Source organism: Sciurus vulgaris, assembly GCF_902686455.1.
Source record: "Sciurus vulgaris genome assembly, chromosome: 5".
Lineage (NCBI taxonomy): Eukaryota > Metazoa > Chordata > Mammalia > Rodentia > Sciuridae > Sciurus > Sciurus vulgaris.
Window position 1 is genome coordinate 111959084 of NC_136465.1, and position 11045 is coordinate 111970128.

Genomic DNA, 11045 nt, shown 5'->3' on the forward strand with positions numbered 1-11045 from the left:
GGGGTGTGTGTGTGTGTGTGTGTGTGAAAGGATGTATGGCTGCATGTTTATGTGTATAATATGTGTGTATACATGTATAAGGGCTATGCATATGTATCTGTTTATGGATCTGTCCAGGGCCTTTTATCTCCTCTTTAAGATGGTGGGGGGCAGGGGGTGGGGGTCTCCTCCATCCCCACCAGCTCAGCCCACCCCTAGGTACCTGTAACTCCTCAATACTGGAAACCGGTTCCTGCCAGTCTGTCCAGACTTGGCAGTAGCTGCTGCCCCTCAGCCCCCTCCCCTTGCTACCTTAGGAATTGCCCTGGTTCCCGTAAAGCCAGTGACTGAGCATCAGTTGGTAGGGAGGGGGAGAGGGAGAATCCAGTAAAGGCAGACAGCATATCATAGGCCTACATAGCTCAGGCTTTGACTGGCACACATCCTCCGAGTGGGATCCAGAGCTGGGCCTAGCCCTCCTTAGCCTCCTGTGAAGTACCAGCCCTGTTGCAGCCTGGGTTAGGTTCAGGTTTTGGGGCTGTGTCTTTAAGGTGGAAACAGCAGTAGGCAACCTCTGCAAGGATAAGGGGAGGGGGAGGGGAGTTGGTCAGTCCATTAGCGGCAGAGCTGGCGCCAATCACTAGCCCTCCACAGGGCCCTGGGGATTAGGGAGAGATCAGCCCTTCCCCAGCCCCCTCTGCTTCTGCCCTCCTGTCCCCTATTTCTTCTGGGTATGGTGAAGGAGGCAGCAGCAGACAGCAGGTGAAAGGATGGCCTCCGTCTCCTCAGGACAAGTGGAAGCACACGCTCTGGGGCCTAAGCCAGGCCAGCTCTCCCTCCACCTAACCTCACTATTCATGAAGAGCCAGAGGCTTGCCCTTTAACCTCAGGTCCTCCTATTCCATAATTTTCATCAGCTCTTGGGACCCCAACTCAAGTCAAGACTTCCCATCCTAGGCTCCAGCTTGAATGCTTGATGGAAGGCGCTGACCCTCACTCTTCCCCATTCCCACCACCCCTGTCTGTAGTCACATCCCCGCTTCAACTCCAGCAACAGGGGGATCAAGTAGACTGGGCGCCAGCACCCAGGCGAGGGAGGGAGCGGCGCCACTGTAAGTTCCGCAGGGTGGGGCATCCCCCTCCCCACACAGCCCAGCTGTAGCGGGCCGTCAGGCCAGTGGGAGGAGCTGCTCGTGCCCCCTCCCGGAGACCACAGGGCTATAAAGCCGCCCCGCAGCGGTCTGCGGCTCCTTCCCGCCCGGTCCTAACTCTGAGAGCGGTGATCACCAGCAGTCATGAGCCACCATCCGTCGGGCCTCCGGGCCAGCATCAGCTCCACCTCATACCGCCGCACCTTCGGGCCACCACCCTCACTGTCCCCCGGGGCCTTCTCCTACTCGTCCAGCTCTCGCTTCTCAAGCAGCCGCCTGCTGGGCTCGGCGTCCCCGAGTTCCTCCGTGCGTCTGGGCAGCTTCCGTGCCCCTCGGGCGGGAGCCCTGCGCCTGCCCTCAGAGCGCCTCGACTTCTCCATGGCGGAGGCCCTCAACCAGGAGTTCCTGGCCACTCGCAGCAACGAGAAACAAGAGCTACAGGAGCTTAATGACCGCTTCGCGAACTTCATTGAGAAGGTGCGTTTTCTGGAGCAGCAGAACGCGGCCCTGCGAGGCGAGCTGAGCCAGGCCCGGGGCCAGGAGCCGGCGCGCGCGGACCAGCTGTGCCAGCAGGAGCTGCGGGAGCTGCGGCGCGAGCTAGAGCTGCTGGGCCGTGAGCGCGACCGGGTGCAGGTGGAACGAGACGGGCTTGCAGAGGACCTGGCGGCACTCAAGCAGAGGTCAGGGGGCAAGGTTGGAGCTACGCGACCGACGGCCGTCGAGGCGGCTGTACTTCTTTCCCTTCTTCAGCAGCCCAAGGGCGTGGCTCCCTGGGTCAACCCAAGTGTGTGCGGGCAGCAACCTCGCCGCTGTTCTAAGGGTCTGGGTGGTGGGGGGGACATCTATGCCTTCCTTGCGAGTTAAGGGGGCCCCTTCTCAGCTCCCAGAGCTTTTAAGATAAAGTCGGGGCAATTCTACCAGGCAGCCTGAAGCTCTTTCCTATAATTCCTGGGCAGTAATAACAGGGATCCTGTAGGGCGCGGTCTGGGGAGAGGACTGGGCTAAGTGCCTGCAGCTCAGGCTCTAACCAATCTACACCTCAGGTTGGAGGAGGAGACGCGAAAAAGAGAGGAAGCGGAGCACAACCTCGTTTTCTTCCGCAAGGTGAGCCTCGGCTTCACGTCGAGTTCCCCTTCCCTACTCCTGTCGCTGTCTTGTTTGTCGAGGGTAGCATCGGTGGGCGTGAGAAGGCAACCAGCGGCCTCCGGAGACAGGGAAGGCCCGGCCCTTCCTTGTCCTGAGCAGTCCCTCCCTTCTCTTGAACCCCCATTCCCACCCCACAAAGGATGTGGACGATGCCACCCTGTCCCGCCTGGAACTGGAGCGCAAGATTGAGTCCCTGATGGATGAAATTGAGTTCCTCAAGAAGCTGCACGAGGAGGTGACCTGGGTGCCAGGGGAGGTTTGGGCGTGGCTTTGTTGGAGCTGCGGAAACGGAGCTATAGAGACTAGCGGGTGGGATTAAGGAATCGCCCTGGAGATTAGAAGTGAGATTTGCTGGTGGATGCCGCCACTCTTCACTCGCTCTACAGGTGGTTTGGATTCCCACCCCTGCGCCACCTGTTGGCAGGTATTGGAACTGCACCCAGAACTTGACAGCAGGTTTAGCCCCAGCCTGGGCTCAGGTTGCGCAGTCCTGTGCGCGCTGCACTTCCTGGCGCTCCATTCCGTTTGTTCAAGTGTTTCCTCTCTTATTTAGGTGCGAACTGCGCGGTCCCGCTGGGATTTGCGCTGTAGGCTCATTCTTTGTCAACCCTGGGCGATAGGAACTGCGAGACCTGCAGGTGAGCATGGAGAGTCAGCAAGTGCAGCAGGTGGAGGTGGAGGCCACGGTGAAGCCAGAGCTGACTGCGGCGCTGAGGGACATCCGCGCACAGTATGAGAACATCGCAGCGAAGAATCTGCAGGAAGCTGAGGAGTGGTACAAATCCAAGGTGGGAGAGCCCCAGGAATGTGAAGTGGGGAAGGGGGAGGAAACGGCCTAGGGAGGGGAGATGCTGGGGAATATTACTTGTCCCGGCCCACTCCAACCCGGGTTACCCTCTCACCCCGCAGTATGCAGACCTGTCGGACGCTGCCAACCGGAACCACGAGGCCCTGCGCCAGGCCAAGCAGGAGATGAACGAGTCTCGACGCCAGATCCAGAGTCTGACATGCGAAGTGGACGGGCTGCGTGGAACGGTGAGAACAAAGCTGCACTCCCAGGCCAAAGGGGAGCAGGGAACAGAGGATGAAGGGTTCCCTGGCTGCCCCTTTCTCCTCCACTACTCCAGAATGAGGCGCTGCTCAGACAGCTGCGGGAGCTGGAGGAGCAGTTTGCCCTGGAGGCAGGTGGATATCAGGCCGGGGCCGCGAGGCTCGAGGAGGAGCTGAGACAGTTAAAGGAAGAGATGGCCCGGCATCTGCGTGAGTACCAGGAGCTTCTGAACGTCAAGATGGCCCTGGACATCGAGATAGCAACCTACCGAAAGTTGCTGGAGGGCGAAGAAAGCCGGTGAGGGGTGGGGCAAAGGAGTGGTCCACTTGGCTGGTAGAGGGAGAAAGAGTGGCCTGAGCAGGGTGCTGACTGTGCAATTGGTCCACAGGATCTCCGTGCCCATCCATTCCTTTGCCTCCTTAAGTTTAAAGACGACTGGTGAGTCCTCTGCATCTGACTTCCAGCCTGTACCCTTGTCCACTTCTGCTCTGATTGGACTTTTCTTGTTTTGGCTCCACTCAGGGATCAGTTCTCTCCAGGAAACCACTGAGGCCTGATTTATACTGGTCCCTACTGCTCTTGACATGCCTGACCCCACCCTTGGGGATGGGAGTGGGAGCCTAAAAGAAGAGAAACCCCAAGTCATTTCCCTTCCACCCCTCACCCTACTTTTTCTAGTGCCTGAGGTGGAGCCTGCCCAGGACATCCACAGTCGGAAGATGGTTCTGATCCGAACAATTGAGACCCGGGATGGGGAGGTGAGACAAGTCCCCTGCCCCCAGGTCCCCATGGTGGTTCTGAGCCCCAGCCTGGTTATAGATCTTAGGGTATTGAGGATTATTGGTTCTTGGGGAAGTGATGGAAACAGAGAAGGTGGGTGGATAAACTGGAGCTTCAGCTGGTTATTCCAGGCAGGGGACACCAGGAACCTAAGGAGCATGGTGCTGAACCTTCTGCCCCTTGTATGCCTTGCCCCCAGCAGGTGGTGACAGAGTCTCAGAAGGAGCAGCACAGTGAGCTTGACAAATCTTCCACTCACAGTTACTGAGCCCCTTAGCTGAGAGATTCCTGCTCCTGCTTTAGGCCTACTCTAAGCCTAGACCCTAAAACTAGCCCTGAATTAGTTTCCCCTCCTCTGCATGTGTTTAGGGGGTGGCACCAGTCATCTCCCCCTCCCCGGTCCTTAGCCACATCCTACCTGAGCCTACCTAGCTGAGCCTCTTCCTGACCTGATATATATACTCACTTATTTGTGTCCTGGTAAGAGGCCGAAGAATCCCAGGACAAGTCTGCTCCAGTTATGATCCTACAGTGTCTGAGTTTCACTTTTGAGTCAAATAAAACTTCTATTAAGAGAAACTTCCAGTGTATTTGTGTCTGTGAAAAGGGAAGGAGCAGGGGAGGAGCCTCAGCAGTATTTCCTCTTCTTGTTTTTGGGAGGGGGTACGGGGATTGAACTCAGGGACATTACACCACTAAGCCACATCCCCAGCCCTATTTTGTATTTTATTTAGAGACAGGGTCTCACTGAGTTGCTTAGTGCCTTGCCTTTGCTGAGGCTGACTTGAACTAGCAATCCTCCTGTCTTAGCCTCCTGAGCCCCTGTAATTACAGGTGTATGCCACCATGCCCAGAAGTATCTTCTCTTTTTGTCTCTAGTCATTTCTTTTCTTTTGTTGTATTGGGGGTCAAACCCAGGGCCTGTGAAAGTCAGATTGTCATTTCTTTTCTGATCCTCACTGTCTTGAGAGAAAACTGGGTTTTCTCCTATTTCTGTCCTTTCCCAACTTCTGTTCCTCACCTGTAGCCCTGAATATCCTGTAGGCTACTGGGTGTCCCATAGACCACTCCAACTCAGCCTGTTCCAAACAAATCTCCTCACCTTTCTCTCCATCTGCAATTATACTCTTCTGGGTTCTCCACCCCTAAAGAAAGCACCACTGGGACCTCTCTGGTCAGATTAGAATCTACACATCTTGTACACCTTTCTTTGCTTTACCTTCTACAAATCTTTTTTATGAATCTACCTTTTTTTCTGTGTTTGTGTATTTGGTGTGTTAAGTGGGATTGACCAAAGGATTTCAAGTGCATACTAGGCAAGGGCTCTAGTACTGAGCCACACCCCACTACCACCACCACCATTTGCATCTTAACTCTTTCAGGTCTGTCTGGTTCTCCCCCTTCCCACAACCACCACCTTAGTCCAGACCATCATCATCTCTTGCCTGGCTTACATTAACTACATTATCAATGGTTTCTTTCCCTGGTCTTTCCCTGCCACCCACCCCAAATCTATTCAACACACTGGACAGCAAATTGGATTCTGCTACCCAATCACACACACATACTGCTTGAAATGTCTTATTTCCATGCTGTCCTCCAACTCCATGCCAGCCTCTCTGCCTTCAAGTCAAAATCCATTCTGGGTTTAAGATTTTCTTCTCCATTCAATTATAGTGCTAGGTTCAGAGAATAAGTCAGAGTCTCTGCTTTCCAGGAGCTCACATCTGGGGTTGGGGAGATAGACAAATAAGCAGGACTATGCCAGCCTCATCACGAGCTCTGCATCTGGGAAAAGCACAGTGATACAATAACGTCAGGGGGAGCTCTTAACCCAGTCTTTCAGGGTTGGGAGGGTTTTGGGAGATGAGATCACATTGAGCCATTGAGCAAGAGAACTAGGTACAGAACTCAGCCAGGCAGTAAGAAAGAACAAGTTGAAGACTAAAAGTAGTTCTATAAACCTGAGTGGAGAATAAAAAGGAAAGAATGGTGCTGAGGCTGAAAAGATGAAATAGGAGCCTGTCATATATAATAAGCCATATTACAGAGCATGGTGGCACACACCCATAATTCCAGCAACTTCAGAAGCTGAAGCAGGAGGATTCAAGTTCAAAGCCAGCTTCAGCAACTTAGAGAGGTCCTAAGCAACTAAGCAAAACCCATTCTCAAAATAAAAAGGATGTATGACTTAGTGATTAAGCACCCCTGTGTTCAATCCCCAGTACCAAAATAAATAGGTTATAAGCCCGATTGAGGCATTCAGAATTTATCCTAAGGAAAAGTAGGGGAAAGTAAGGAAGGGTTTTGATAAGGAAAATAAAGTATTCATAGCTGCATTTTAGAAAGGTTTCTCTGGTGAAAGTGTGCAGAAAGAATTGGAAGGAGAGATGATGGTGAAAAGGGTAGCCAAAAAGGAATTTGAGAAATATTCTGGGACAGCCCCGCAGATAGAAGGTAGCACCTTTCACAGAAAGAAGGAAAATTGGAATGTGGGGAGGGAGTAGAGGCCAAGACAACAAACTCAGTTTTAGACTTACGGAATATAAGACTCTGGGAATATACAAGAGGAAGGGATAATAGGCAGTTGAATCTATGTCTCCAGTTCCAATGCAATTGAAACTTGGAGATACAGAATGTATTAGAAGGCATTCTGTTGCAAGAAAAAGTTAATTCCTTTAAAAAGGAAGCGGGGGCTGAGGTCATGGCTCAGCAGTAGATTGCTTGCCTAGCATGTGTGAGGCCCTGGGTTCAATTCTCAGCACCATATAAAAATAAATGAAGGTCTATCAACATCTAAAAAAAAAAAAAGAATGGGGGGAGGAAATATCTCAAATAACAGGAGTCAGAGGTAGCCTGAGGTTGGTTGATTCAACAGTTCAGTGATGCCATCAAGAACCCAGACTCAGGGACTGGAGAGATAGCTCAGTTGGTAAAGTGCTTGCCTTACAAGCACAGGGCTCTGGGTTCTATCCACAGCACCCGCAAAAAAAAAAAAAAAAAAAAAAAAAAAAAAAAAAAAAAAAACCCAGACCTCAGACTCTGTCCATGACTCTGCTCAGCCTTCTTCCTTTGAGAGAGCTTCAGAACCTATTGGGTAATGATTCCCTAGTCACATCTATGAGAAGAAAGAGAAAACCCACTTACAACAAAAGATATAAATCCTTTCCTTTGGGCTATTTAGCTATAATAGTCACTCCTGGACCAATAACAGTTGTCAGAGGAAAGCCACTGATTGGCTTGACCTCATCGTCTGATATGGAATGGATGTTGGATGCAACAGTCACTGCAGATATTGCTCAAACTTCTCATCACCATTGCCCCTCCTCATAGGGGCATAGAGACATGCAGTCTTTATACCACCTGACTTTTCTCCCTTTCATTCAGTGGTACTTGTTGCCTCAGAGGAGAAACATCACTGCAGAAAATCTGGCAAAACTTTGGAATTTTAAATGGTTAGGTTTCAAGTGAGCAAAATTTCAGATTTGAAAACTTATGTGTGTCCTATGATTTGTACCAAGTACAAGGAATAGAGACTGAGTCAGAGGTTTTGTGGGACTTCTATGGGCTTTATCAGGATTTACACAAGAAGAAAGGAAAGCACACAAGAACAATGCACAAAGCAAGAAAGACATGACTGAGGGTGGGGGCGGGTACGGGGAGATCTTAAGGAGTTGGTTGAGAACACACAGGGATAGAGAAGGAAAACCAGGATAGTGGGTCCCTGATAAAGGAATAAAGAGAAAGCTTTGGGGAGGAAGTGGTGGGTAGGTCAAAGTATGCCAGAAGTCCGTTATATAGCAATAGGATAATCTGGGTTTTATCGACAAGAAGGATGCTGGAGACCCCAGTGAGGGCAGCTTCACGGAAGGGTAAGTCAGAAGACAAAAGTGGTCAATTGAGGAGTGAATGAGAGATAAAGAAGTAGAAAGTAGCCTCCTCTCTCAAGATGTTTGACTATTAATAAAAGAAACTAGGACTGGTGCTGTAACTCAGAGACAGAGCACTTTCCCAACATACATAAGGCCCTGGGTCCTAGCCAAAAAAAGAAAAAGTAAATCCTATAAACAATAAATAGAGACCTGGGGCAAAGAAAACAAAAGCCTGTGGTTCGGACAGAAAATTTTGAACAAAGAAGAGATTAACCAGTGTTTTTTCAAACTGTAGGTTAGGAGCATTGTCATATAAATTATTGAGTCAAAACCAACAGTTTTATTGTGTGTTTTTTTTTTTTTTTTGAAGTGGGTCTAGTGATTGAACCCAGGAGTGAGCTACCACTGAGTTATATCTCCAACCCTTTTTATTTTGTATTTCCAGATAGGTTCCCGCTAAATTGCCCAGACTAGCCTTGAACTTGCAATTCTTCAGCTTTGGACCCCAGTCATTGGGATCACAGGCATGCACCATCAGGTCTTTTTGTTTGTTTGTTTTGTGATTGCTTGCCTAGGTTGAAGCAATCCTCCTGCCTCAGCCTCCTGAGTAGTTGGGAATACAGGTGTGTGTTATTTTGTCCAGCAAGACCAACTTTTTAAAAAATAAAAAGAATAGAGAAATGTAGAGTTAAACTTTTGTTTCTAGTGTGTTTATATTGGGTGTGTTGGGTTGTCATACACACAAAAATTCATCTTTAAGTCAGGGACAGTGGTGCACGCCTGTAATTCCAGTTACTTGGGAGGCTGAGGCAAGAGGATCACAAGTTTGAGGTCTGCCTTGGCAATTTAGAGAGACCCTGTCTCAAAATTTAAAAAAATAAAAGGGGTTGGAAATGTAGCTCAGTGGGAGTGCACCCTTGGGTTCAATCTCCAGGTCCCCCAAAACTGCTTATACCCCCATCAATAGTACCATCATAATAGTATTCAGTTTCTTGGAAAAATGTCAGAAGTAAGGTGCGACCACACTTACTTAGTACTCTGTAGTACTGTTAGAACTGGACTTTGGTGGTCACATGTGTCCTGAGCCCCAAGGAGTGCCCATGATTACAGCAGGGATAGTTCATCAGGGGCCACCTATAGTGAGTGGCACAGGAAGGGAGTTCAGTTGTCTGGGTTGCAAAGCAACAGACTCTGAGATGTTTTTGACAAGGGGGAGTTTGTTATGAAGTAAGAAACGAGGAGACCAAGAACTGCAGTCGCTGGGGTGGGAACCCAGGCACATCTATTCCCCCTGGCCTCACAGAACCCAGGAGATAACTGGAAGGAAGCCCCTGGGCAACTGGAGCACTTGCTCCCTGACCCAGCATCCTGCTGCTTCTATTGTTCCTGTCACAACCAGCAAAGGACTTCACCCTGATGTCTGTTTACTCATGACTTCTTCTTAAGAATTTGATTACATGAATTCTGTGGCCCAGTAGCAATGTATACCAACTTCTGGGCTTTCTTTGGTTCTGCACTCACTTCTTATCATAGAAGATGCCCACTTTACCAACCTTGCCAAATGAAGTGATAAGACATATCAACTGATGTCCCAATATACTGGCTGGTATGGCTACTCCAATTCCCTGTTCCCACAGGTGAGTTATCAAATGTTATTAAATGCATAACAAATGTTGGTTGTATTTGTTTCTAAATGTGTTGCCACCTATACTTGTTACATAATTCCATAGTTCAAGTAATTTTTTACTTGATCCTCCTGTCTCAGGCTCCCCAGAAACTGGGATTACAGGCATGGACCACCTCACCTGGCAGCCTTTGATGTTTACACTGCTGAAGAACAACTAGAAATATGACCCTGGCTTACAACCTATGGCAACTTCTATGCCACCCTGCTCAGGGCAGTTGTCTGCCAGGTCATATTCTGAACCGTGTCACCCTATTCCCAGCTAAATTCAACCAGTTCTTCAGAATCATCCATTTTATCATCATATCAATCCTGTAAATTTGCAACTATTGTCTCAAATTTTGGTGATTAGAAAACTTAAGCCAAGGAACTAGGCTTGGTGGGCAGGCCTGTAATCACAGTTATTCCACAGGCTTATTGCGAGTTGAAAGTCAACCTTAGCAACTTAGTGAGACTGTATCTCAAAATAAAAAATAAAAGTATTGAGGATTGTTTTAGTCGGCTTTTGCATTACTGTGACCAAAAGACCTGAAAAGAACTATTTAAAGGAGAAAAGTTTATTTTGTCTCACAGTTTCAGAGGTTCAGTTCATGGTCAACTAACTCCATAGCTCTGGGCCTAAGGTAAGGCAGAACATCATGTTAGAATGTTGTGATGCAGGAAAGGAGGTTGGCACGCAACTACCAGGAATCAGAGAATTCACTCACTAAGGATGAAATATAAACCCTAAGGCGCATTCCCAATAACCCAACCCTCCCAGCCATACCCTACCTGACTACAGTTTCTACCCAGTTAATCCGTATCAGTGGATTAATCCACCAGTTGGGTTTCAGTGCTTTTTGTTTGTTTGTTTGTTTTTATTGTTATTGTTGTTTTGGTACCAGGGACTGAACCTAGGGGCACTTAACCACTGAGCCATATCCCCAGCCCTTTTTATTTTTTATTTCGACACAGGATTTCACTAAGTTGCTTAGCGCCTCACTAAGTTGCTGAGGCTGGCTTTGAACTTGCCATCCTCCTACCTCAGCTTCCCCAGACACTGGGATTACAGGTGTGTGCCACCATGACAAGCTGGTTTACAGTTTTCACAATTGAATCATTGCATCTCCTAACATTCCTGCATTGTCTCATACACGAGCTTTTGGGGGACATCTCATATCCAAATCAGAAAAGGGATGTAGCTCTGTAGTAAAGCACCCTCCCAGTTCAATCCCCAGTACTTAAAGAAAAAAATATAGTGAAAGGAAGAAAGAAAAGAAAATGGAGGTGAAGGAAAGTGAAATATCTTTTTCAAGATCATGGATCTAGTAAGTAAAGGATCTATAAATCAAATGCAGAGATTCTTAATTACTATGCCATTTAAATAAAATTGCACTTTTCAT

The 11045-nt window shown here is 48.9% G+C and overlaps 1 protein-coding gene across 2 annotated transcripts; it reads left to right on the forward strand.

Annotated features, from left to right (window-relative positions):
• Window positions 1-783: 783 nt before the first annotated feature.
• On the forward strand, window positions 784-4676 carry PRPH (peripherin). 2 transcript variants are annotated; one of them, XM_079140584.1, is made up of 9 exons: window positions 784-1810; window positions 2174-2234; window positions 2416-2511; window positions 2897-3064; window positions 3186-3311; window positions 3404-3624; window positions 3716-3765; window positions 4006-4085; window positions 4310-4676. In XM_079140584.1, the coding sequence occupies exons 1-9, from the start codon at window positions 1275-1277 to the stop codon at window positions 4373-4375; spliced, it is 1404 nt and encodes a 467-aa protein (XP_078996710.1). In that variant the 5' UTR covers window positions 784-1274; the 3' UTR covers window positions 4376-4676. The 2 variants fall into 2 exon arrangements, with proteins under 2 accessions (XP_078996710.1, XP_078996709.1); XM_079140583.1 differs by having other exon boundaries at window positions 786-1810; window positions 4307-4676.
• Window positions 4677-11045: the final 6369 nt, after the last annotated feature.

Coding starts and splice junctions, on each gene's coding strand:
- PRPH (XM_079140583.1), top strand. CDS start 1,275: ATGAGCCACCATCCGTCGGGCCTCCGGGCCAGCATCAGCTCCACCTCA. Junction 1,811..2,173: donor CTGGCGGCACTCAAGCAGAG/GTCAGGGGGCAA, acceptor TCTACACCTCAG/GTTGGAGGAGGAGACGCGAA. Junction 3,312..3,403: donor TGGACGGGCTGCGTGGAACG/GTGAGAACAAAG, acceptor CCACTACTCCAG/AATGAGGCGCTGCTCAGACA.